This window comes from Neomonachus schauinslandi, chromosome 2 (assembly GCF_002201575.2).
Source record: "Neomonachus schauinslandi chromosome 2, ASM220157v2, whole genome shotgun sequence".
NCBI classification, from domain to species: domain Eukaryota; kingdom Metazoa; phylum Chordata; class Mammalia; order Carnivora; family Phocidae; genus Neomonachus; species Neomonachus schauinslandi.
Genome location: NC_058404.1, coordinates 199611403 through 199637979, shown reverse-complemented (window position 1 = coordinate 199637979; position 26577 = coordinate 199611403). Strand labels below are relative to the sequence as shown.

Genomic DNA, 26577 nt, shown 5'->3' with positions numbered 1-26577 from the left:
GCAGCAAGTGGGAAGGAGTCTGGACCCCTGATAACCTTGGGCCCCGGAGCCACCCTGGGAGCCGTGGACTGCCCACCCCTAGACGTTTGCACGGTGGGGGGAGGTTAGTGTCTCTGGCTTCAGGGACAGTTGTTTGGTTCCCTGACCCCAGGAGGGCTCAGGCATGAGAGCAGGGCAGGTGCACCCGCCGCGTCCGTGGCTGTCCTGTGTGGGCCCTGCATCAGCACAAGTGTTCCCTGACAGCCGCCCCCGCTGCCAGCAGCAGGGGAAGGGACAGAGGAGGCTCTTGCACGCCCCAGCTTCAGACACGGCTCCCCCAAGCCCCTGCGCCCTCAAGCACCGCTCCTGAGAAGGCACCACACACCTCATCCATCACCAACGCGACACCGCTTTCCCAAACACTGTTACTGGTGGCAGCCACTGTCCCTGTGACAGGTCATCGTCTGGGGGATGTGCGGCAAAGCCACATGCTCCTCACGATAGCGTGAGTGTCCCTAGCCTCATTATTCAGGGGAGAGACCCACTTGACCCCTGTGGTCCCGCAGGGTCACTGCCGTCACCTCAAGATGCTTCTGGCTCCGGTCCTGGGCTCATGACCAATCCAAGCACAGAGCCAAGGGGAGACAAAGCCCAGGCACTCAGCTTCCTCAGGGGGCCGCGCACGACAGCCGCAGGACAGCCGCAGAAGGTGGGGGAAGGCTGATGTGCCTGGGCTACCCTACCTTTCACGCCCTCCAACGCCGCTATAATAATCTCCATTGTTTTTCTAATGAGAAACCATCCCTCCTGCCAATCCTCACCCACAGCGCTTTTCATGGTTCTGACTTTTTTCTGGCTGATGATGAATTCGACCAACACACAGGAGGGTTCGAAACACAGGGGGCTTGTGGTGAACAATTTAATCAGCCTTAGATACAAATTCTCTCTCATGTCCACAGGCCTTGTAAGACCCTCTCCCCGGGATATGAGGGGCTTGCTGCCTCCTCCCTCCTGCCCTGTCCTTCGGGCAAGCCAAGGCCACCCTCTCCCCAGCTCTGCGGGAAGAGAAGACTGTGCCCATGGCAGGCCCCTGACCGCACCTGGGGCAGCCGGTTCTAACCGCTATCTTTCCAAAGTTCTCGGGGACATGCCGGGAGTTTCTGTTGCATTCGCTTCTCCCCATGCAAATGATGGGGCTCTTTTTGCAGAAAGTTATTCCAACGGGAACGTCTGTGGCCCCTTCTAATGGCATTTTCTTTTTTAAAGATTTTTATTTATTTATTTATTTGAGACAGAGAGAATGAGAGACAGAGAGCACATGAGAGGGGGGAGGGTCAGAGGGAGAAGCAGACTCCCCGCCGAGCAGGGAGCCCGATGCGGGACTCGATCCAGGGACTCCAGGATCATGACCTGAGCCGAAGGCAGTCGCTTAACCAACTGAGCCACCCAGGCGCCCTAGTGGCATTTTCTTACCAAGAACATCCTTTCCATTTGGAGCCAGTGTGCTAGGGACGAGTGGTGGTGAGATCTGCTGCCAGACGTCAGGTCCCTTGTCCGGGCAAGTGTCTCAGCCTGGGAATCCTTGTTTCCTCGGGGCGGAGGGGTTGGCCACCAAAACAAAGGAACAATCAGAAGTGGGCCAAGAATGAGCAGTGGTGATGAAAAAGGGAGCCAGGCTTATGATTAATCCATTCCATGTGCTGCGAGCCAAAACACGATCCAATGAAGCCAAGAGAGGTAATTCCCACCTCACAGGATTATTCGGTGGCTCAGTGCCCTCCAGGCCTCCTAACAGCAGGTGCCGGCAGGCTGGGCTCCCAGGGGGCTCCTTCAAGTTGCTGGTGGCGTCCAGCTCCTGGTAACAGTGGGTCGGAGATCTTCATTTCCTTGCTGACCATCAGCTGAGAGCCTCCCTCTGCTCCCAGAGGCCGCACCCTGCCTTCTCTCCCACACGACCCCTCCATCTCCAAAGCAGCACTGTTCTCACGCTTTGAGGCTCTCTGGGGTCGCCTGCTGGAGGAACCTCTCCACCCACCAAGGTCAAGCCTACCGGATAATCTCCATGAAGGCCAACTGGCTTGGGCTTTTCGTTACATCTGCAAAGTGCCTTCAGAGCAGCATTGGGACTTGTGTTGGACTGGATAACCAGAGGATGGGTATCTTGGGGCCCATCTTCAGAATTGTGTCTACCACACCTATTATGCCTTTTTCTTTTTAGAGAGGAAGAGGAAGAAAGAAAGTAGGGGAAGGGCAGAGAGAAAGAATCTTAGCAGACTAAGATTCTTAGCACGCTCAGTGAGGAGCCCGATGCAGGGCTCGATCCCACAACCCTGAGATCATGACCTGAGCTGAAATCAAGAGTCGGACATTTAACCGACTGAGCCACCCAGGTGCCCCTCCCATTTTTTTAATTGGCTTATTTCGAGTTGGATTAAAGGAGGAAGATTCCTGTCCATGCTGAGGGACCATAATAATAATAATGCAGTTTCTGGCAGTGGCCAACACTCTGGATAGACGGAGGCAGCCTCTGGCTTCACCTCTGACCGTGAAGTTGAGATTAGTTGAGAAAAATACGCAAAAGCTCTGCCCTCTTCTGCCTTCGTGACCTTGAACAAGCCCCCTAACCTGGCTGGGCTCTGTCCCTCCATCACCCTATTGTGTGCTGATCCAAAAGGACATCTGCCCAGAGCCTAGCACCCACCAGCACTTGGCTGTTATATGAGGATCACACCCATGGTCCACATGCTGTTGAGCCATCTGCACAACCTTCACCTGAGGACACCTTCTTAAACGTCACCCCCTCCTTCCTGGGGGCACCATGCGCTGTTGAGCTTGCTTTTCCCACATCCCTGCCCCCGGGCCACCCATGCCCTTTGCTAAAAGTGTGTTCTGTGGGCTGACCCAGGAGTCTTCCCATACAAGCAGCTTCCTCTCCATGAGGAGAGGACTTGCACTGAGTTGATGAAGATCTCAGGGAACTAACTACCTGAGCAGGCTCCCAAGAGCAGTGGCAAAATGTCACCTTGGTATGTGACGCCCCAGCTCCCTTTTGGAGCGGTTCCCAGTGTGGCCACAAGGTGGCAGCACAGGCAGATCCCTGTTCAGGGAGATTGTAAGGGGTAGGGCACAGATCCAGGGTATGGCTTCCTGGCAAGCCTGGACCAACTGGTAGTTCAGTGTCCCCAGCATGGCATCGCATTGTGACAACCTGTGCTTGTCTCTGTCTCGGAACCCAGTGGCTATAGCTCTCCGTTGATTGTCCTCATGCTGCACTGTAAGCTATTTGGGATGCCCATCTGATTCCCTCTGAGCCCAAAGAAGTTAGGAAATGAGTATTTTTTAAACTTCACAATAAATATGATCCCAGTTTTTGGGCTCCTTGGTGGCTCAGTCGGTTAACCATCTCCCTTTGGCTCAGGTCATGATACCAGGGCCCTGGGATTCAGTCCCGCATGGTGTTGGGCTCCCTGCTCAGCGTAGAGCCCGCTTCTCCCTCTCCCTCTGCCACTTCCCCCGCTTGTGTGCTCTCTTTTATTTGCAGAAAATTATTTCAACAGAAATATCTGTGGCCCCTTCTGGTGGCATTCTCTTACCAAGAACATCCTTCCTGCTTGGAGCCAGTGTGCTAGGGACGAGTGGCGGTGAGATTTGCTGCCAGACGTCAGGTCCCTCGTCCTGGCAAGTCTCTCAGCCTGGGAAACCTAGTTTCCTCTGTGCGGAGGAAATAAAATAAAATAAAAATTAAAAAAACTAAAAATCTTAAAAAAAAAAATGATCCCAGTTTTACAGGTGAGCAGATCAAGGACTGTGGCTTGCCCGACGTCACAGCCAGTGAGAAACATTACATTATCGTGTTACATTTTAGTACAGGAAATTTCAAATATACAAAAGAGGAGTTATAACTCAAGATGGTATTCACCATCCAGCCTTAACCATTATCAACATTTTGCCACTGAGCTTCTCCTATCCTCATTTTTTTTACATGAGTATTTATAAAGCAAATTCCACACACTGTGGCAATATAATGTAAATACTTCCGTTTGCATCTCTAAACAATCAGGGCATTTTGACCTAACCACCAGGCCATATTCTCTCCCTAACAAGTGTCAATAAACCTTAATAATACTGTTTATATTCAAATTTCCCCTCACCGTGTCCAGCTGGTTTGTCCTATCATGATCCAAACAAGGTCCACACACCATTTAATTATGTCTTTTAAGCTTTAATTGTCAAACAGTCCTACTTCCTTTCTTTTCCCCCAGCCCCTTAATTAATTAATAAACTGGGTCATTCTTCCACAGAACAGCCTACATTCTGGATTTGGCTGTTTGCCTCCCCGGCAGGTGTCACAAGACTCTGGCACAGTGTAGATGTTCGTCCAACATTATCAACACTTTCAATGCGCGCAGAGAACAGAGGCTTGGTCCTCGCAAATGGGACCTGCAGGCAGCCCTCCCCCTTGGGGGAGACCACGGGCTCCAGCCCTCCCTCTTGGCGGACGGGACTGCGGGCCAGGAGTGCCGGAGAGGAGCCGGCCCTCGCTGGAGGGACAGCCGCCAGGGGCGTTAAGAAAAGCGCCACCTCCCCTCCCAGCGCCTCGGCTTCAGGGCATGTGACCAAGCAGCAAGGCCTCCGCCAGATCAACGAAAACGTCTGGATGTCTAGCTGTGTCCCCAGAGCATTCCTAGGTGCTGTTCTCATCGTCACGATTTGTGTTTTATTGAGACGTGCAGCTGAAAGCACAGCGCGGAGACAACCAGCGTCCGCCCGTCTCTCCATCCACCCTCCAGCGTCCACGCGGGCACATCTGCCCCTGGGCTCCGGCACCCCCTTTAACAGGGCTCCCGGGCGGCGCCGGAGTCCCCCTCCGTCCCCGCCGCGGACTCGGCCCCCCAAACGGCGTCTGACAGCGCCCGGCGTCCGGGGAGCCCGCACCGCCGCAGAAGGCACGCCCGGCGCCCCGAAACCGCTCCCAGAGCGAAGGCCCGCGGAAGCGCCGAAGGGTCGGTCCGACGCGAGTCTCGCGGGCCGAGCGCCGCACTTCCGGCGGCCCCGCCCCCCCACGCTCCTTCCCCATTGGTTCAACCCTGGACCGCGCCCCGCCCGCGAGCGTCTCCTCCCACGGTTCCCTTCACCTTTCACCTCCTCACTTTCTGAGGCTCCGGAAGCCTCAGACCTCGCCCACCCGGAGGGGAAGCGCGGGGGTGGGGTGGCGAGAGAGTGCTCTGAAGCGGCCCACAATTATTGGTTACTACTGTCTGTCCTTCAGAGGAGAAGCGGTTACGGATTGGCTGAAAGGAAGTGGTTGGGCGGGGGAAGGAAGCACAGAGTCTGCGCGAGTAGCCACGCGCCCCGAGGGGGCGGGCCAGCGGCCTCCGCGCATGCCCGGTGCGTGCGCAGTGCCGGCGGCGGCGACGGCGGCAGTCATGGCGGCTCGGTGCGTGAGGCTGGCGCGGAACAGTCTCCCAGCTTTGGCGCTATCTCTCAGGTAAGGGGCGCCCGGCTGCCCGTGGCTGAAGAAGGACGCTATCCTCAGGGCGGCTCCTACTCGGGCCGAGGCCGCGCCGGGAGCCCTGCGCGGCTCCGGCCTGGGAGAGGGGCGTCGTGGGTCCCGCGGTTCGCCGACGCGGCGCGCGGACTTCCCGCCCGGGGCCTGCTCCTCGGTCGGGGCTGACAGACCCCGCGTACCGGCCCCACGCGCGCTCGCGCCCGGGCTCCGGCGGCCCTCCCAAGGCCAGTTGCGCGCGGGAGCAGGCGCGCGTGCCCGGGCAGCGCCAGGCCGGGACCGCGGGGCCGCTCGGGCACGTCCGCCTCGGCCCCGGTTCCTTCCGGAGACCCAGGTCGGAAGCGCGGCGAAGCCCGTCCCGCCGTGGAGTGAGGAATTTAGGTAGACCAGTGCAGTCGTCCGCGGGGAGGCTCGCAAGAGTCGGGGCCCTCCCCGTTTGTTCTTTTCAACCTGCGGCCTCTGCTGATTCAGAGTCCTAGCTCGTGAGGCGGTTTGGCAAGTCTTTAGCATCTCCGCTGCGGGAGGAACGGCTCAGAACCAAGGTACTTATTGGAGGAGCTGCTCTGGGCCAAACAGTGGGTGGAAGCTGGGCGGAGCCAGAGCTGGACTTCTCCTTGGAGGAGCTTGCTCACGTGGACCGGGGGACCCGACTGGCGGGGCGAGGGTTACCTGCAGTGGGAGGGGATTACATCGGTGTGATTGCTAGCCTCGTAAATTACGTAAAACAAAATACGGAAACAGAGCAGTGACCACCCGATTCCCTGAGGGAAAAGGCTTCTGTTTTTTCTCAGGTAATTTGTGGTTTTGTATCTGAATTAATTGCCAGGAAAGCGATCACCAAGGTAGCATTAATTTCTGTCCTTGAGAACTAGTTGATTGTGGAAGGAGGCTCAAATGGGGGAACCGTAACTCTAAGAGTAGCCACGTTCTCTGACCCTGTCCGGCTGCATCCCCCCCACACCGCTCCCAGCCCCTCTGGCTGAGCCCCAGGAGTGGGTGTGTAGAAAGGCTGTGACTTCACGCCCAGGGACCAGCACAACTGAGAAACGAGACAGGCCTCACAACAGCATACTCAGTTGCTAGGTTATGAGCTTTTTTAAATCACAGAAATAAAATGCGATAGAAAGGTTACTGCACTCCACAGACTAATGGCTCCTTCCATTCTTCTCCAGGCCTAAGACACAAGTGTACCTACACAGGATTTCTGGTTTGTCCTTACAGAAAAGGCTTCGTGTTCTGTTTCTCTAAGTTGCATTTCTTACCACACAGTATACCTGTAGTGTATCCCAGAGGTGAGAGTTTGACATTCTTTTTCACAGCCGCAGAATACTCCAGATTGTGGAAGTGACAGTGTATTCAACAGTGTCCCCGGCTTGTTGCTGTCATAAACACCCTTGTACACATATTCTGTGTACCACCAGCTCGCCTGTTCTTTGAGGCAGTTTCCTTTAATCTGGGAAGAAAATTGACTGTAGTTTATTTTCAGATTGAAATATGGCACAATTAAGAAGAGCTCTTAGAAGAAATCTGAGTTTTAAGCTTGAGGAGAAATCTGGTCCTGGTGAAGAAGTCTGAGTTTAAGACCATTCTGTCCTTCATTAATAACTTTGTGACCTTGGGCTTATCACTTAACCTTTTTCATGTGGGGATCAGATTGGATAAGGTCTTGAGTCACTTCCAGTATTAGGTTTAGAGCTCTTTGTTTCCCTCTATGTATCCCCCTGCTTTTCTGTCTCCAATGCTGACTCCTTATGTGTAACTCTTATCTGTCCTTCAGAGCCCCTCTATACAAAGCCATTCATGGTCTTCCACTTTTCCAAAGCTAGAAACATTCTACTCTGAGCCTCCTAAAGCATGATTCCTCTTTTATCACTTTTAAACCCAAAATTATAATACTTTGTCTGTAGATACCTTTTTTGACAGTAAGTACCCTAAGGGCAGGATCTCTGCCCAGTCCATCCTTGTCATCAACATCAGCACTGGACCTCACCTCTGATAGTAGCTACTCCAATATGTGGTGGGTCTAGACGACCATATCTCAGAAGGAGGTGTTTGGAATGGAAAGAAGAGGTTAGTTCTGGGGCCTTGGTACATTGACCTGCTAGTTTAGACACATTACAGGAGATTTTATGTGAGTTAGCAGCCTTTGTACATAATATACTCTTTGCTTTTATTAGATCTAAGATAAACTCTTTCTCCCTCACAGGTCAGTAGCAAATAATTTTAAATTATCTTAAATTTCTTAACTGATATATCTGACTTTTAAGCAAAAAGCCCAGTCTTAATTCACAGTGTCGGGGACTTGTTTTAGACCATGTCCTCGGCTGCTCTGCACAGCCACGAAACAGAAGAACAGCGGCCGGAACCTGGAAGAGGACGTGGGTCAGAACGAACAGAAGACAGATACCCCCTCTCCAGAGAAGATACTCATGGACGAGAAGGTCAAGCTAGAGGAGCAGCTAAAGGAGACTGTGGTAAGGTCACACAGGCTCTCGTGGGGAAGTGTGATCTGCTGAACTCAGGTGAGGTTCTTCAGAGGACCTCTGGCCAGATGAGTTGGGTCATTTGTCCGAGAACTGCGGTCGGGTCCTGCAGCAAGTTCCTGCTGAAGAAGGGACTAGAACGCAAATCCTCTGTGGCTCTGGTTCTGTCATGAGAATCTTCTTCACACGCTGCATAGATGATATTGAATTAAGACTTGAGGTGGTCCTTGCAAGTGAAGCACATTCACTGCAGTCCTTAAGCTGGGTCTTACGGAAAGCCAGGTGTTGGGACCAGAGGTGTGGTTATGGGGAACTCTTCATAAGGAGGGAGGGATGTAGTGAACCAGTTAGAAGGACAGGTTATTACTCCACGTGAAAAGGCACAGGTGGCACAAATCAGGTTCTTTAGGGATTTGAAAATAAACAATTTATGCTGGTCTTTTCTAACCACCTTATTTATATTAATCCTCATAACACCCTGTGAGTCAACAGTTAGAGCCCTGGTTACAGACAAGGAAACTGAGGCACAGCCCAGGTTTGAGCCTCAGGAGCCATGTTCTAAACCACTGCACTAGAATCACCTGTAACTGGAGGACAGAGGCCCCAGAGCTAGAAGTGCTCGGGAGATGAGTGGCGTAACAGGAAAATTGGTGGGAAATGGAGAGGGCGCCAGCAATCAGTGATTGTTACCCAGTCAAGTGTTGGGACGGGGCCACTGGGCAGCAGTCAAAACACCAGAGGTTCACAGATGGGGTTTTCTCTCCTCATTGGGCTGGCGGTTCTCCTAAACCTCTCCTGGAACTGTGGGCTCTGGGTGCGTCTGCCCCAACCAGTGTTCTAGGACTCCCTGAAGTTGGAAATTCTGTGGGAGTGAGTGGTCCGTCCTTGAGGGGCGATGAGACCGTCAGAACCATGAGAGTTTTTCCTCATCCTTGTCCAGCTGCTCACTGGGGGCTACACAGATACATGACCCCTTGATCTCTTAATCGTTGGAAATAGTGACACAGATGTAACTTCTTTCCACCCAGTAAGCTCTGCTGCCTGTGCTCTAAAATGTCAGATGTAAGACATGTTACTTGGACTTGGAATTTGTTCATATCAGATTTGCTTTCTTACGAATTTGTTCCTTGCTTTACTCATGTACGTTTCCTCTTTACCGCCCCCCCTTTTTTGTTAGGAAAAATATAAGCGAGCTTTGGCAGACACCGAGAACTTGAGGCAGAGGAGCCAGAAATTGGTGGAGGAGGCAAAATTATATGGTAACGGTAGACACTATCTGATACTGATCCTAGAAAAATAAAGGGCGGGGAAGGTGGGGGGGTGGCAGTGTGAGTGTGGAACGGCAGGGTCAGCCAGGGTGAGGAGGTGGGGAGGCCGCTGGGTGCGTTCCCTCCAGTGGAGAGGAGTCTGCAAGGAGAAGTCGCAGCTGGGACCTGCATTTAGAACTGCAAGTGTGACTCCTTTGGTGAGGAGTGTGTGTGTTGCTCTTCCCCAGGCGGACCTCGGTTAACCTGAGGCCGTCTGAGCCTGCACATAGTTCCCGCAGGTCAGCCTCCCGGATGGGCATTTCCGTAGCTAGCTCAGCATTCACACACGTGAAAATCTAAGATGCTGTCTGCACCGTCAGCATTTGGATATCTTGGTCGCTGTCCTTCCCGTTTTACATTTGAGATCATTGAGGCTTAAATGACTGGCACTCATCACGAAGCTGGGAAGTTGCGGTGGCCATGCTGAGGCCGGTGCCCCCCGACGCCACGCCCATGCCCCCCAGTGTCCACTAAACGTCAGGTACAGTTTGAGTACTCGCAGAACCTTCTGTACAGACCCGCGGGCGCCATTCCCCCGCGTTCTGGAAGAGCCTCTTAAGGCTCACGGTGAGACCATAGCTACTTCGCCTGAGGACAGATGGCAGGTGCACGGCCAAGTAGAAACCGAGATCCAATCTTGTGCCGCCACAGGCAGCAGATTCTGCTTGAAATCTGCTTATTCCTGGCCTCCGCATGTCGGGGTCCTCAGGGATTGGGGTTAGGCTTCCCCTCCTCTCACCAGCTTGCCCAGGCGACTTGCCCACGCACAGGTTCTCGTGGCTCAGACGCTGCTTCTGAGTTCAGTCCCGTGTGTCCTGTCGTTTCCCCGGTGTCTGCACCTGATGCCTCACGGGTATTTCGAATTTCATTTTCCCTTTATCTGTGCTGTTCTTCCTCGTTTTAGTAAATGATGCTGTGATCTTTCCTGGTGCTTATTTAGGGCAGGAATCTGAAGTTCTCTTTTCCCATCCCCATGTTCCCCTGGCCCTTGAGCGCTGAGCAGCTGGCCTCCCGTCCATCCACTCTGCCCTGATCCCAGCCCCGGCAGCGCCATGCCCCAGGCAGAGCGATTTTAAAATACAGCCGTTCCTCGCTTTACCGTGTTTCACGGATGATGCGGTTTTTAGATTGAAGGTTCGTGGCAACCCTGCATTGAGCAAGCATTTTTCCACCAGCATCTGCTCACTTCGTGGCTCTCTTACATTTCAGTGATTCTCACAATAGTTTCAACGCTTCGTTATTATTGTATCTGTTATGGTCTATGATCACACCTCACTGAAAGCTCAAACGACGGTTAGCATTTTTTAGCAAAATGTATTTGTTAAGGTTTGTGTGTGTTTTTTTATACATAATACTATTGCACACTTCATAGACTACAGCATAAACATAACTTTTATATGCACTGAGACACCAGAAAGTGCATTTGACTCCCTTTACTGGGCTCTTTGCCTTGTTGGGGTGTCTGCAGCTAGAACTGCAGTATCTCTGCCCTGTGCCTGGACAGTGCGACCACGCCATCCACCCATTCGGCTGCCCCGTCTAGAACCTTCAGCTTCTCTGGGTCTGCCTCTTCCCTGTGCACTGGGCGCCCTTCGGTCCTCGAATGTTTGGATAACTCTTCAGGCCTTGGTTCACAGACCTCTCCAGGCTCTCCAGTCTAAATGAAGTCCCTTAGTATAAGCTTTGCTCAGCACCGAGAAACGCTCCTTCGTGGAGGTGGGATTTGTGATTGTGTTTGTCATCGTGTGCTTATCTGACGCTTGTCTCGGACCATACACTCCGTGAGGACAGACTATCCCCCAAGATTTGGCACAAGCTTAATCCATGGTAGACGCCCATGTTCTTATCAGATAGGTAGGAAGTTTATTATTTCATTTTCCAGGAGGAGGGGAAAGTATTGCGACAAGAAGTCACCCACGGGCGCTGCCTCCAGCAGAGCCGAGCGGGGCTGGTGCCCTTGTGTCCGGTCAGGGCCTGGGTGGAAGCAGATGCCCACCGGGGCGCTGCGGTCACCCCTGACTTCCAGTCAGCATCTGAAGCATTTTCTTGAAACCACAAACAATCTGATGTAATACACTGCCTTGAATTTGGAGGGACTTTTTTCTACCTGATTTCTTTTGTTCGATTAGGGTTAAGGCTTGGGTGTGTCTTGGGAACTCTGACCCCACGGTGCTGGCAGGGCAGCCGCCCCTTCCGCACAGAACGGCCGTGGGGGCGGGGTTCCTTAGCGGGGGGCAGGACTGATGGGGAGATGCTTCTGCACGTTGGGAACTGTTTGTCTTCATGCCTAATTAGCTCTCATCTAAACCCAGAAGTTTTTTTGGGTTTTGGTGTCTTTTGTGTGTGTTTTTTTGTTTTTGTTTTGATTTTGTTTTTGTTTTTTAACACATGATTGAAATTTGAAGACAAGTGAATAGTTTGAAAGGTTATCGTTCAGGAGTTTGTGTGAGAGGTCGGCGGGGTCACAGCTCTCGGGTGCCCCGCCGGCGGTGGGACTGCAGATGACGGTGTCCTTCCCTTCGTTTAGGCATCCAGGGCTTCTGTAAGGACTTGCTGGAGGTCGCGGACATCTTGGAGAAGGCGACGCAGAGTGTCCCAAAGGAGGAGGTTAAAGACGACAATCCTCACCTGAAGAACCTCTACGAGGGGCTTGTAATGACTGAGGTCCAGATCCAGAAGGTGTTCACGAAGCACGGCTTGCTGCGGCTGAACCCCGTGGGGGCCAGGTTCGACCCCTACGAGCACGAGGCCCTGTTCCACGCGCCGGTGGAGGGGCAGGAGCCCGGCACGGTGGCGCTGGTCAGCAAAGTGGGGTATAAGCTGCATGGGCGCACCCTGAGGCCCGCCCTGGTGGGGGTGGTGAAGGAGGCTTAGCGGCCTCGAGGGCTCCTGCGGGCTCTTTGTAGTCACTCGCTGTAACTCTTGAGAGGCTGGTTCATCTTCTCTATGAATATTTCTGACCCTTCCCCAATCCTTGTTGGAAAGCTTTAGTAACCAGTGCCTGAACAGAAAATTAAGCCGGTTGCGCAGATGCGTGAATGAACTTGAATTGGGGAGTCTGTTCGTTGATTTTTAATATACCTTTAATCGCTCCACACGCTTAGAGAACAGGCCAGCGGGACACGACTGGACCCTAGAGGGTCACGAATCACGCTCTAGCTGCTCAAAGCCTGGCGACGTCCAAGTGCCATAAATGAGTCCAATGGCTTCGGGAACCCCACTGTTGGGCTGGCTGGCCACCCAGCCTCGCCGGGCCCTCCGGCACACTGTGGCACACGGGGTCCTGGGTGCTCAGCCCGTACCTTCATCCAGTGAAGGGAGGGCAAGAGCCAGCTGCTCAGAGAAGTTTCCCCATGCCCTCGCTGAAGAACATACATAAGTTCATTTATAATCGTCACCGTCTAGCTTCGAAAATGTCCACCTTCCGGCTTCCTTCTGCAGATTGGAAGTGAGCACACACACCTGAACAGATCTCACCACCTTATTTTGCCAGTTACTGAATTTGACAAAATCAGTCACTTTTGCCCCGTTGTTCATCTTTGTAGAAATGTTCAGATCTCTCTCAGCTAGTTACTGATGACTTGAATGTATCCCCAGTGAGATGGACTTGCTCAAAATCCAAAAATTGCATGCTTGGTACATTTTAAGTGTTAATGTTGAATTTTTAAATTTTATTTAAGAGGATTAAAGCCCTAATATGTTTATTTTCCTACTTTTTGGAAACTATTTTGTGTACTTCGGTGGAGGAGATCCACCTATACTAAGCATGACTTAGCTTTGCTGCTCTCGGCTCAAATTCTGAAGCCGTGGGCTTGACACTTAGACACGCCACACACATTAGCTTCCCTGTGGGAAGGGAGAGCAGGAGGAACCGGGCCTCTACTGGGGGCAGACGGCCCCGGGGAGGGGACCAGGGAGGGCCTGCACACACCAGGAGCCCGGCAGGATCACCCAGGGTCTGCGCCGCACCACACCGCAGGCCCCTCCGTCCTCATTCACACTGGGGGTCGAGCGAGGGAGCGGTTACAGACCAGAGAAAACCCAGCCTTCCGCCGTCTGCTGCAGAGAGGGGTTTCTAGAATTGAAGGTCGACACTGTTAAATTCGTTTATGGCATAAAAAAGGTGGGGCAGTTTACTTTGCTTGTAATTTTGAAAGATGTAGGTAGTGTTCCCATAATTAAAAATTTAATTTATACTGTTTCAAAGTATTTTCCTCTTTTCCACGAAGCAGTCTTAAGTTGCTTGGTCAGAAACTTGCCCAGAACCTCAGGCAGCGCAGCGCACGGAGAAAACCCACAGGCGTCCGAGCTCTGCAAGGATCTCGCCTCACCTTCTGGAATTCCTCTAAACCCAAAGCTGCGTGCGTAATTTTCAAACGAACTTCTCCCCGTGTGTGCAGCCTCTCCCTCGGCAGCTGGGGCACGACCGCTGGGGGGCTGCACTGTGGGTTCCTGTCACCCTGCGTCGCCACTGATAGGGAAACGCCCCTCCGCGCTGGAGGTGAGGTCTGCCGACTGCACCCCCGTACTCCCGTGCGGAGCCGTCTGCCCACGAGGGGCTTTCGTGGCCGGGATCGGAGTAAGGTGCGTGTTCCCCCGGGCGGTCTGCCGCTGGCGGGGAAGGAGGCCTGGTGCGAACGGGCTTCTGCGTCACGGCCAGTTTAACTCCTACTTGCGAGGAGGAACGGGTCTGACGCCAGGCGCGAGCTCAGACGGGTCTCACGCACGCTGTCCCCGACCGGGCGCGCCCACGCAGCAGTGACACCGCTTTGCTCCCCACTTGCTGAATGTGTAAAAAAATAAAAATTGTAGAGTTTCGGTTTTTACACATCCTTGGCATGTGGGCCATCCAGAGAGCATTATTTGGAATGGCTGAATTAACTAACTTTTTGGACTCAAAGTCCGTTTAAATTTGGTAAAACCCTGACTTCAGGGGATGAGGGGAACGAATTTTACATACAGAAGCTTAAGGGCCCTGAGCTGGCGGCCGCGTAAGGCCCAATGGGCCGCACAGCCGGCGGGGACGGGGTAAGAGGCGACCAGTGATGAAGGTACCTCTTCCTCGGGACAACCTGCCAGTGCTTCAACATCAGTTAACACGGTCACGGTTCTAAAACAGCCGAGCCTAAATGGATTGTTCGCACCACTAAGGAAGATCCACATACTGAAAACCTGCTTAAGCACACTGTTCACTGGACGGCCCTCGGCTGGCCTGGGCCACACGCTGACCGGGATCTTTTGTTTCTCCAGCTTAAGTCTGGCAGCCATTTCATACAAAAATACCAAATTGAGAACCTCACCAAACCAGGAACCTGACCCACGGAATGAGTGAAGGCCAAAGGCGGGAGGGGCTGTAGCCTGCGCTCGGGAGGCCCGGATGGTGACGCGGTTTCCGAGCGTCCAGGGAGCATCCAGGGCGGGGCAGGGCCTGAGGGTCTGCAGTTCTAGTCGGTTCCCAGGGCAGAGAAGCCGCTGGTTCAGGAAGCGCAGGGGAGAGGCGCCATCCCCATCACGGCCCAGTCACCGCAGTGAGCCTCCAGGGAGCACGACGTGCGCAGGGGGCCTCTTGAGCACCACCCCTGCTCGCTGCGTCTTCCTAGGGCCTAGGAGTCCCGGGCGTGGCCAACAGGGAGCACTACCTGCCAGCACGCGACGTACTTCACAACTAAAGCCACGTACAATATATTTGAAAGGTTTTATTTAATGCTGAAAAATTTACCCTGGGGGACAGAAGAATGTAAAAAGAAAGGAAAAGGCACCGTAATTAAGTCCTTGGAAATGATGAGGGTCTTTTTTTCTTTCGTCTTTCAAATAGCTTCACTTTAATGTAACTTCAAGCCCCAGCATTCTGGGAGGTAAACAGTCTCTTGGTAGCTATGGGGGGGCAGGAGAGGCAGGATGGGCTCCAGGAAGAATGGAGGGCTGGGGTCTGCAGTCACCCCGACTCTAAAGCAGGGCCTTAGACAGGAGAACCAACCCTGAGCAGCAGGAAGACAAATGACTGACTCAAGTTCCAGGAGGAAGGTACCGTGTCCATCCACGGAAGCGGGGCACCTGCAGACAGCAGGGCTGGGCACAAGCTGAGCGGCCCAAGACGGGGACCCAGAGAAGCCACGCAGGGCCTCGCCCCGGAGGCCCCCTCCTGCGCTGCCAGAGCCTGCTGCGCGAGCAGCCCAGTCCAGCTCTGGTCCGCAGAGCGCTGGGCACCACCGGAAGTAAGACGCTTAGCCAGGCCAGCACGGTCAAGGTCAGGGTTGCAGTGGAAAAGGTCATTGCAACCGCCATGAAATCCTGGAGGACGCGGACTCCAGAACTCAGAGCCCTCCTCCAATTTCTAAAACGAGTTCTTCCCAGTCAAATGGGGTGCTCGGTACTGCAAGTCCTAAGGGTGGCAAGCAGCAGCCCCCTGGAAGACTGGCTCTGAGTCCTGGCGCCCATGCCAGTCCTGCCAGCGCCCCCGGAGCCCCCCTCCACACACCAGGGAGCCTGCCCGCGTGAGCCCGCAGGCTCTGCCCCCGGTAAGTGAGGCAAGGGGTGGTTTCCGGGCTCGGCATCGGCAGGCTCCGACTGCCCGCTGCCAGGAGTCAAGGGGAAGCTCGCTTGGACACTGTGTTCCACCCGACCCTTCCTCTGAGGCTCCCGGGGAAACATCCCGTGGTTCTCCAGCCTCGCTGCCCACCTGCCCCGCCCCGGCCCCCACTTAAAGTGCCGCGTGCTGGGGCTGTGCTGGGGTGTCCGTGGGGGTGGCAGCGGGCCCCCTGAGGGCGTCCCTGGCAGCCAGCCACAGGTCACGTCACAGGGTCAAGCTGGTGGCTGGCGGGCCCGGCAGAAAGCTGCTCCTCTTACCCACAGCCCAAGAGTCGCGTACCAAAGGGAAGACACAAAAGGAAATGGCCCAATCTCATAATATTCCCCAAACTGAACACGTAAAGGCAAATCGTCATCTTAAGGTATGACTTTAGAACTAAGTTAAAATATACATATATCGGCTTCCCCCATGATCCGACATAAAATCGTTACTATTGCTTCTTTTTCAGAGGACCATGAAAAGAATTGATAGCCTAAAAGAAAGGAACTCAATTTGTTTAAAAAAGAGCAACAACGGGGCGGCGGGGGGAGGGGGGGGAAGCATCTCCTGCCGCTCCCTCACCCCAAGTCCTTGGGGCTCGCCGGCCGGCGCCCGCCCGCAAAGCCACGCGCTTTCAGGACGCATCCCTGGATATCCACCCGCTCTCCGTGAGGAAATTTAAAATCCTTTTTTTTAGGACTTTGTCCAAGTAACTAGGAAGGCGGCTTTTGGAGGGGATCCCCTGCCGCTTCTGCAGGTGGTCTTTGATGATGATGGTCTTCACGGTCACGTAGCGCGCGGGGCTCAGGTTCAAGGAGCTGCAGAGCACCTTCTCGCGGTCCGACAGAAGCTCAAAGCCTGGCAGGTGCTCGATGGCTGCGAACTCGCCGTCCTTGCCGTCCTCCCTGCCCCTCTTGGCGCCGGCCGCGCTCTTGTTCTCCTTCCTCTTCTCGCGCTTGTGCCGCGCCGCCTCGTACTCGGCCGACTCCTCGAGCTTGGTGATGCCGTTGCGCCGGTAGCGCTGCAGCTCGCGGATCTTGGCCCGCAGCATCTTCTCCTTGTGCATGCCCTCAAACAGGTCGTCGAACTCCTTGCACGACATGAACTGGTAGAGCGGCCGCAGCTTCAGCCGCAGCTCCTTCTCCTCCTTGGTGACCTTGCGCTTGGCCGGCCGCTCCTTGTCCTTCTTGTCCTTGCCCAGGAAGGCGGGCACCAGGTTGTAGTCGCGCGCGATGTTCTTGCGCCGCTGCCTCTCCCTGAGCTTGCGGACGTACATGTCCACGTGCGCGCGCTTCAGCTCGATCTCCACGTCCTCGTCGTCGTAGTTGACCGAGAGCCCGCTGATGAGCGTCTCGGCGTCCTGGTCGTACTCGATCTCATAGTCGTCACGCAGCGGCATGTAGCCCAGCTGCTGCTGCTCGGCCACCGAGATGTCTAGGGGAGGCAAGGGGGTGGTGAGGCTGGGGGACAGGGGCCCTCCGCCGGGGCACGTGTGGTCGGTCACCCGGTTGGGGATGGTGTCGGGGATGCAGGCTCTCCCCAGGTTTCCGTGGATGTACATGCTTACGTAATGCTCCATCACCTCCTGCGGCGTGCGGGAAGCTCCGACGTGAGCGGCCATGTCTTCCTACAACGACAGGGGTCACAGGTTACTCCGAAAGTCAGCCTCACGCTCAGGGGCGCGCGCCGCTTGCCAAGGTCGGCCTGGACCGCTTCCAGTCCACGGCATCCCCCCTCCCAAAGGGCACCGGACGGCGCGTTCTTCGGAGCCGGGCTCACCCGGCGGTTGTGGACACTAGACGGGACCGGCGGGGACGATCCGGGGAGGTGTCGCCTGCCCCACCGCAAAGCCTGCACTCAGGCGGGGGGTAGGGGGCACGGACCACCCCCGCTGCCCCGCCTCTTCCCAGGGCCACCAGGGCTCCCACCCTCGGCTCCCGACACAGGAGGGACCCTGTTGGACCACGCTGCCTGCCTCCAGGAACCGAAAGGGACACAGCCCCTGGGGACGTAGGGGGGCGGCAGCCTGTCCCCTTCCCAGGTGATGGGACAGAGAACCATGAGTGCCTTTTAAAGCGGCGGGGGCCGTCACCAATGACAGCCTCCACGGGTAGGTAGCTAACGTCTGCTGCGGGCTGCAAGCGCGCGCTCCTACAGAAGGTGACCCACGAACACAAGGATTATTAACGAGAGGAAATTATACAACTCCCCCAATCTTTTCCTTCTGCCAAGAGGCCTCTTCCTCAGTCAACCGCTAAAGCCACTCCACAGAGTAGCTGCCCAAAATGCGCACTCATTCACCGGCAGCCGCTCAGCCCCCTGCCTCCAGCCCCCACTCCCCCTGCACTTGGCTCTGCTGGCCGCTGGGGCGCCACGCCAGCCACTCTGCGCCCTCGCCCGCTCACCCCGGCAAGATCAGCTTGGTCTCTGCACCCCCAAAGGTCAAACTGGATTCCAGAAAACCAGCCAGTCCACTGGGACTGCGGACTGAGGACACACAGGGCACCAAGGGAGGGAAGCGCTCCTGCGGCCTGGCCTCAGGCACTCCTCCCCAGGGCACTGAGCGCTGAGGGCAGGGCTCCGAGGCCGGGGACAGGGCAATGCTGGGGCCTAACGGGGGGAGGACCGCTTCTGAGAACCAGAAGATTAGAGCAAGCACCAGATTCTGGTCTTACGGGGAAGAACTGCGTACGTGATTAAACCATTCTTTAAACCATTACTATTTGCATCAAATCTGTTCATTATATTTTCCCAGGGAGCATCTGCCCCCTCCTACCCAAAAAGAAACCCCAAAAACACACCGCGTTACAACCATCCCCAGCATCTACGGCCACTGTGTGACCCAAGCTGGTCACTTCCCATCTCTGGGCCTCGGGTTCTTACCAGTAGGGAGACAGGAGTAAGGAAACAGCCCTACCACGCACCCCACACTTGCTGCGAACACTATGGACAGAGAATGCGCAGAGGCTTCGTGCACACGAGGGGCCCAGCTCAGGTCCCGCTCAGAGGGGCGAGCAGGCCGGTGGGCATTCTTCCACCCTGATGAGCTACACTGGAACACCATCCCTGACACCTGCCCGTTCAGGAGGAAAGGACATCCTCATGAGGGTGTCCAGAGAGCGGAAATGCCCACATGCGCCCGGTCTGAGCTTCCAGGGCCCGGCCACGCGGTCAGAGGTATGGCCAAGCCTGGCCCAGGGGCTTCTCCACCCCTCACCACAGCCTGCAGCCATACAAAGTTCAGAGTCAAGTGTCCAGGGAGCCTCCCGTGTGAGGGACCTGAGGTGCCCCTTCACCAGAGGCTCGGGGGGGCTGGGCTGCACATCCAGGCTTGCCTGGTTAGGAAGCCGGGCCCCAGGCCTGGCCCCCCCGCCCTGGCCCCGCGAGAAAACCTGCAGAGCGGGCTGCCCAGCGAGTGGGCAGAAGCACCAGGTGCCCCCCCCAACAAAAGTCCGCTGACCCTGAACCTCAGCAACCTGCCTTTCAAAAATGACCGGATGCTCAGAGCACCACGTTTCAGAGAAAACTGAAATCCTGAAAAACAGAAGGATTCTGAGAAGTGAAGTCAAGTCGGTATCTGGCCAGACCAAGGTGTGTTATCGGTTGGAGGTTCTCGCCATCAACTTTGACAGTGTGGGAGCGAGCGCAGGCGATGGAAACCGCCGGGGGCCTCAGCGCCGTGGGCTGGAGCAGGGACGCCTGGCCCGCCCGCCCCCAGCAAGTGTTCCCGCTCACAGGCCAGGCAGCGAGCAGCACGGCCCAGAAGAGCGAGTACACGCTGCTGCCGTCGTGCAAAGGGCTGGAAGACGGGCGCTGTCTGCTGGGCTACATCAGGACACCAGGGGCCAGCCAGGGCGGCCGCGCTGAGCGGAAGGGGCCACTGCACCGGACACCCGCTTACGGCCCGTCCTCATCCTCAAGAATATTGTGTCCAGTTCTAAGTCATAAGGAGAAATCCCCCAACGGGAGGAAGTGTCAGAAGAGCGACCCCGTCCCATGCTGCTCACGGCGGCAGGCCCAGCACCAGAGCACAGCAACGTTCCACAAAGTAGCAGCCAGCAGCCCTCCAGCGTGTCAGTCACGAGACCGAGAACTGTGACTGGAAGAGAGATGTCAGCGACATCACTGGGGTTTCCTGGCTGGGACCCCGGGCCGGTCTGTGCACGAGGGAAGGGCTCTGAATCCACGTCAGCATCCTGCTTTCTGGAACCACGTCATACCTCTGCAAGACGCTAACACTTCAGGAGGCTTATGGGATGAACATATACGGAAACTCTGCATACTATTTTTTCACTTTTTTGGGTAAATTGAAAATAAAAGCTATTTTTAAAAAATAAATTCTTTTTTTTAAGAGAGAGGGAGAGTGCGGTGGGGGAGGGGCAGAGGGGGGGAGAGAGAGAGAATCTCAAGCCAACTCCACGCTGAGCGTAGAGCCTGACACGGGGCTCGATCTCACAACCCGGAGACCATGACAACCTGAGCCAAAATCAAGAGCTGGACACTTCGTGGACTGAGCCCAGCCAGGTGCCCCTAAAAAGTAACGTTAAATTCTGCCTCATAATTCTCTATTTAGAGGTCTAAGATCGACATCCAAATATCAGAAAAGAAAACACAGTACTCAGAAGAGGACTCTTCTGTCCCATGGACAAGCTCCCTGGCCGTGGCGGGTGCGGCGTGGCTCCATGGTCACAGGCAGGTGACAAGGGCAATGTCCTGCTCCACAAACATCCACCCCCCCAGGGCCACACGGGTGCAGGCTGGCCAGCCGTGCGCTGGCACTTTGGTTGCCCAGACCCTCTTCACATAAAGAGGCGGACTCTGGCTCTCGCATGAACCCAGGTTATGAGTATTTATGAAGGCATGAATCAAATCAGAGTGGCCAGCGCCTCGTCACCGGGAGCCCAGGAGTCTCTGTCATCAATCCACCTTACCCACTGCCCGATGACAGCTGCAAGGCCACGGCCAGGACAGACACCGGCCAGCAGCTGCCGCTGAAGGAGAATTGCCCCCAGGCCACTGTGTTCATCTCAGGACCGTTGAGAAAGGCCCAGGAAAACACCAAAACCCTAATTTCTCAAAGACTCGGGAAGAGAGGAAGATCACGATGGAACGGTCTGAACAAGAGCGACGACACAGCGCTGGTTCTAACAAGAATCCACAGAAGAATGACCGGGAGGAACATACCTTAAAAGATGATTAAAAATAGCAAGAGCTGCAGAACCCCACCACATGCCTGCATCCTGCCCGCACACCGTCTTCTCCCATCTGCACGCGTCAGCAGTCACGCGAGACCTGCCTGCCTCCCGCAAGGGGCCCAAGTGTCTTGTCACAGCCCCAGAGTCACATATGACAGCAGCAGAGCACGTGCTCAAGGTCAAAGTTTCTGCTTAATCTAGATGATGGATGGACGGACGGACAGACACACGCATGGATGGGCAAACAGAAGGGTGGGCAGGCAGAAGCAACAAAAGTGGGTTTGGGGGGACAGATGTGGAGAGACAAGGACAACTCAGGGGCAACTACAACTACGCAAGGACCACAACTGTATCCTGCAGCTGGTTTTCCCCGACACACAGCGGCACTCGGGTGAGTAGCCCACAGTCTGAGGAGACAGAATTCCAGGTTCTGGTCCTTTAGCCTCCCGCCCCTGGAAAAAGATAAGGATAGGTATGCTGCTTCCTTAGAGTCCTCAGAGAAAGGAAGGAAAACACGCCTCTAGGACACTGAACGGGCTGTCAAGTCTACTGTCCAAGGTCACTAGACTCCCACCAGGACGCTGGCTCTCCGGGACAGGAAGTGAGCATCCCAGTGAGTCAGGACTCCACGGCCTTTTCTGGCTGGTCTGGTCTCCTTCCGGCCTTTCCATGGCTCACTGGAGCGGCCTCCAGCACCTGAGCAAGGACGGGAAGGGGAGGGCAGTGCAGAGAAATCACCGGCAATGTGTCGGCCGGCTCCCCCCTTGGTGCCGTGGCCTGCGCGCACCCGCAGCCGCCCCCCCATCCCCTCTGGAGGCCTGTGGTAACCCCCCCACCCTGCGCAGGGTGCAGGTTCTGGCTCAACCACCCGTGGCCTGGGCTCTTATCCTCTCACCTTCTGCTTCTGGGCCTGTAATCCCTCCCCTTCCAGGGCTTCGTCGGGAGGAAATAAAACTCATCACAGTGACAGGTATGTGCTTCTGCATGTAGCATCTGGAACCTCAGGTGACGCTCCCCCCAGGGCTTCTGTAGCAGACAGTCTCGCTCCGGAGCACTCGCCCTGTCACCAGGGGGCCTCTCGTGGGGCGGGGACACAGTGCACACCGCAGGGAGACCTCTGCAATCAAATGCTTCCTGGTCCTTTAGAAAGGCAGAGCAAGGCCAGACCACGGCCTGCACGCTCCTAGAACCACCACGCCTGTGGCTCGGCCACTCCACCTCTAACCTCTGGGGCACGTGGCTGGGGCACTGTGCTGGCCGTCTCTTCCCCTCTGCTCCCGAGCAGAGTGACAGTCAGTCTTCGTGTACAAACCAGCTCCTCCCCAGAGCTTCCCAGCCACCTCGGCCCCTCCCCCACCAGCAGCACCCTCTCCTCCCCAGAGCTTGGGAGCCAAACTCAGAGGTGGGGCTTCCTTCTTTAAGGCAAGAAGCTTCAAAGGGACAGAAGCAGCCAGAAGGCCCAGCATGCAAACCTGTGGCAGCGCCCCGGGGGAGAAGGTTCTGCGGGCAGAGCCGCCCTGGGAGCAGAGACCCCAGGAGCAGCTGGGGACAAGGGGGCAGCCCCAGCCCCAAGCCAGCAGGAGGGAGCAAAGGCCTATATGGGGCCAGGGAAGAATGAAGAGCTAAGCGATGGGCTTTGACCAAAGGACAAGGAGGGACCGCTCAGGCCCAGAGGAAAGAGGAGGGATGAGCCTGTGCGGCGGGATGCCCACCTGTCCCTCCTGAGCTGGGGACATGCACCCACAGGGCCCCGTGTCGCCTGACCAGTCGCCGGCCTGGCCACCTGGGCCTCCTCTCCCAGCTGACCCCACGCGGCTTCGGATGTGGTTCGGGCCCGCCCACTCCAGCCTCGTTCAGTCATCCTCAGAGGGGACAGAAGAGCCGCCTGCCTCGCGGGGGCTGGAAGGACTGGGCACCCGCTGCTCTGGGGCGAACCCTGCCCCCCCCCCCCACGTGGCCCCCAGCCCACGGCTTGAGCCTCTGCCACAGACACACTGGTGGGCGGTGCCCCCTCCCACATCAGAGGCCAAGGACCAACAGCGGCTTGTCATCTGTCCTTACAGGTCACCAGCCATTTAGGGACCCTATTTTCCTTGGCCACTGCTCCTGTTCGTTGGATTTGTTCACACACAAAGTTCTGCAAGCCTCAGTTCCAGGTTCCCTGTCCTCCTCCCTCAGCTCAAGAGAACTCACCAGCTCACAGGGCTGTGACTGGCCCTCAAGGGGATGGAGCCTTTCAGGTCAGATAAGCCTGAGAGCGCGCTTCACCAAGTGCGGGACAGAAGAACGCCCCTCAAAACAGTAACCAGGTGACCCTGGCCCGCCACCTCTAGGTATTGATCTAAAATGATGACAAGCGCAGACTCAGATGTTTGCACACCTATGTTCACTGCGGTGGGCTCCCAACAGCCAAAATTGGGAGCGGCCCAAGCGCCCCTGGCAGCCAGCCGGATGGACGAATGGCCAGATGGTGTTCAGCCTTAAACTAGCAGGACATGTGACACACGAGACGTGAATGAACCTCGAGAGCTAACGTTAAGCTGAGTGAAATGAACTAGTCACAACAGGACAAACAGTGTAGCATTTCTGTATATGAGGTCCCAAGAATAGTCAAATTCACAGAGACGGAAAGCAGGATGGTGGGTGCCCAGGGCTGGGGACGGGGGTAAGCGGGGAGATGTTGTGTAACAGGCACAGTTTCTGTCTGTGATGATGAGAAAGTTCTGGAGATGGACGGTGGTGATGCGGCCCAACAGTGTGAACATACTTAATGTCACTGAACTGGACACTTTAAAACAGCTAAAACTGGGGGCGCCTGGCTAGCTCAGTCGGCAGAGCATGTGACTCTTGATCTCGGGGTCATGAATACAGCCCCACGGTGGGCATACAGCTCACTTAAAAAAATGGTTAAAATGATAAATGTTATGTATATTTTACTACAATAAAAAGTGGCATGCCTTACTCTACATCGATGGTCTGAAAGTAGGGTCCCTGGACCAGCCTCACCAGCAACACCCGAGAAGTTGTTAGAAACGCAAATTCTCGGGCGCCTGGGTGGCTCAGTTGGTTAAGCGACTGCCTCCGGCTCAGGATATGATCCTGGAGTCCCGGGATCGAGTCCCACATCGGGCTCCCTGCTCAGCAGGGAGTCTGCTTCTCCCTCTGGCCCTCCTCCCTCTCGTGCTCTCTCTCATTCTCTCTCGCAAATAAAAAAAAAAAAAAGAAAGAAAGAAATGCAAATTCTCATGTGGATCCCAGACCGGATCTACTGATGCAGAGCCAGGAGGGGGGGACTGGGCACGATCTGTGTTTTAACAAGCCTTCCAGGGTGTTCTGAAACCACTGCCCTGCAGAACCCTATTACCTCTAGCTGCTTTCTCCACCCAGGCTCCTCCCTCCCCCTCCCCCATCCTTATTGGCAATTAAGAACCCACTGTCAGGATGCTCAAGGGATGGGCTTACCCGTTCCCACCAACACCCTTCCAGGAGAAGTGAATGTTCCCATGGTTCCCCAACATGGCACCGTGGGCCACACCAGAACTCTATCAATACCTATTTCCAGACCTCACCCATACAGATGCCAGTTCAGGAGATCTGGGTAGCCCCTGGGATTCCGGGACTCCACAGAATCCAGGATTCTGCCCGCACTCAGTGAGGTTCTGGGCATGGAGTCAGAGGACCCAGGTCAACTTCCGGCTCTGCCACATTCCTTCACCCACCCCAGCAGTTTCCAGCACGATCTGTATCTTCTAACTCTGAACACAAGTAGCACCCACCACAAAACCGGCTGCTTCGAGGCTCTGGATACCCCTGGTGACGTAACTCCAGGTCACTGACCACCTGCCCACCCTTCCCCGCTGTCGCATTGCCAGGCATCTCCCCACCCAACCTCAAAGGCAGGGACCCGGTGTCAGTGCCTAGATACACAGCTCGCCCCCAAGCACTCCCGGCCTCACAGCGAGCATCCCTCAGCCACGCCCGGCCCCGTTGGTCCCAGTGCCTCAGCCCCAGGACGAAAGGGAGCAATGGCGCCAGACTTCAGCAGCGGCCTCTCCCCCAGGATCTGCTGAAATCGCCCCACCCCCATGAATCCCACACAAAGCAGTGCCACCCGGAGGTGACAGATCACACATGCCATCTGAAAAATGAGGGCGACCGGGCTCACCTTCGTCTACACAGCTGCCACTGATTCGTGTGCTGCCTCTCCCCACACCGCACCCCAGCCGGCGAAACCTAGCTCCCGCCCTCCCCTGGTCATCTCCCCACTTCCCGTCCCAGGCACGGACCGACGTCCCCCTGAAAAGCCCTACCAGGCCAGCCACACCTTTGGCCGCAGCAGTAAGCTCCCAGCCTCTGACCCGCAGTACTTAATGCTCTTACACCCAGAGCTTAAGGCCCAGACTTTGGAATCAGAAGGGCCTGCACCTGAGCCCTGGCTTTACCATGAGAAAAGCCAAGGCATCCTGGACAAGCATCTTAAATTCTCCGAGGCGCTGTTCTGCAGCTGTAAACTACAAAGCCAGCCCCAGAGCTGTGGTGAAGGGCACGAGACGAGGTGTGCATGAAGGAGCCCCGCTCAGAACTGCAACAGGCTGCACGGGGCATGCGTGGGGCAGGTCGCTTCCATGCACGCAGCTGGGCATCTGCTCAGAAGGGAACCGCGCGTCTCGGAGCTGCAGAGAGCCTCGGGGAAAGCACGGTGAAGTCTGGTGGGCAGAGCAGGTGGCCCAAGAGCGCACAGCTAAAAAGATACCAGCGCCCGCAGCCTGGCAGCACTCCAGGTGTGGTTAGCATGCAGAATCTCTGCCTCCTCCCAGGACCCCCCACAGGTTCAGCAGGAAGAGGACCCTCAGCACCCAGGCCCAAGCCCCTCCTCCTCTGGCTTTGTCTCCTCTAACAGCTAAGATTGCTGTCTGCTTGGAGAGGAATCTGCATGTTAACAAGCTCCCCAGGTGATTCCTAGGCACACTCCAGTTCCAAAAGCACTGCTTTGGGTCAGGACACCCCCCTTCCTGCCCCATGCTTCCTCCGACACACTCTAAGTGGCCGAGTCCTCGGGTGTCCCCCACAGTGCTGCAGAGTGGAGACCAGTGAGGAGCGCAGCTGGGAGCAGGCTCTGACGTCAAACTACTCAGTTCAAAGCCGACTGCACAGGGCAGCTGGGAAGAGAGAGGTCCCAGGAAACAAACTGCCCAGCACAGTGCCTGGCACTCGGCAAAGCTCTGGGTCCACCTCAGCTATTTTTAGCAATGGCTGTGGAGATAAGCGCTCTGAGAACAGGGGGCGGGAGTCTCTTGGAGGCGCTGATATGGAAGCCGAAAGACCAGTCACGAGCCATGATCTGGAGGAAAAGCGCTCCAAGCAGTAGAAATAAAAAATGATCGGGGGGGTAGCAGCTGAGATCCCTGTGGGCCATGAAATTTAATCTAAGTAGGCCTGGAAGCCACTGAAGGCTGATGGGATGCGGCATGTCTTCAAAGATCACTCTGATTACGGTGCACGGAATGGGCTGGAGGGCACAAGAATGAAGCAGAAAGAC

The 26577-nt window shown here is 55.8% G+C and overlaps 2 protein-coding genes across 2 annotated transcripts in view; one reads left to right on the top strand and one right to left on the bottom strand.

Annotated features, from left to right (window-relative positions):
• The first annotated feature begins 5298 nt into the window (after positions 1 to 5298).
• GRPEL1 (GrpE like 1, mitochondrial) lies at positions 5299 to 13476 on the top strand. Its single transcript, XM_021677617.2, has 4 exons — positions 5299 to 5467; positions 7797 to 7959; positions 9146 to 9227; positions 11803 to 13476. The coding sequence occupies exons 1-4, from the start codon at positions 5361 to 5363 to the stop codon at positions 12147 to 12149; spliced, it is 699 nt and encodes a 232-aa protein (XP_021533292.1). The 5' UTR covers positions 5299 to 5360; the 3' UTR covers positions 12150 to 13476.
• A 1498-nt stretch (positions 13477 to 14974) lies between these two features.
• TADA2B (transcriptional adaptor 2B) overlaps positions 14975 to 26577 on the bottom strand; it is a 13078-nt gene continuing 1475 nt past the window's right edge. Inside the window, exon 2 of the mRNA XM_021677616.1 lies at positions 14975 to 17470. Coding sequence (XP_021533291.1) covers positions 16478 to 17470 — 993 coding nt within the window. The 3' untranslated portion in view covers positions 14975 to 16477. The remainder of the gene's footprint in view (positions 17471 to 26577) is intronic.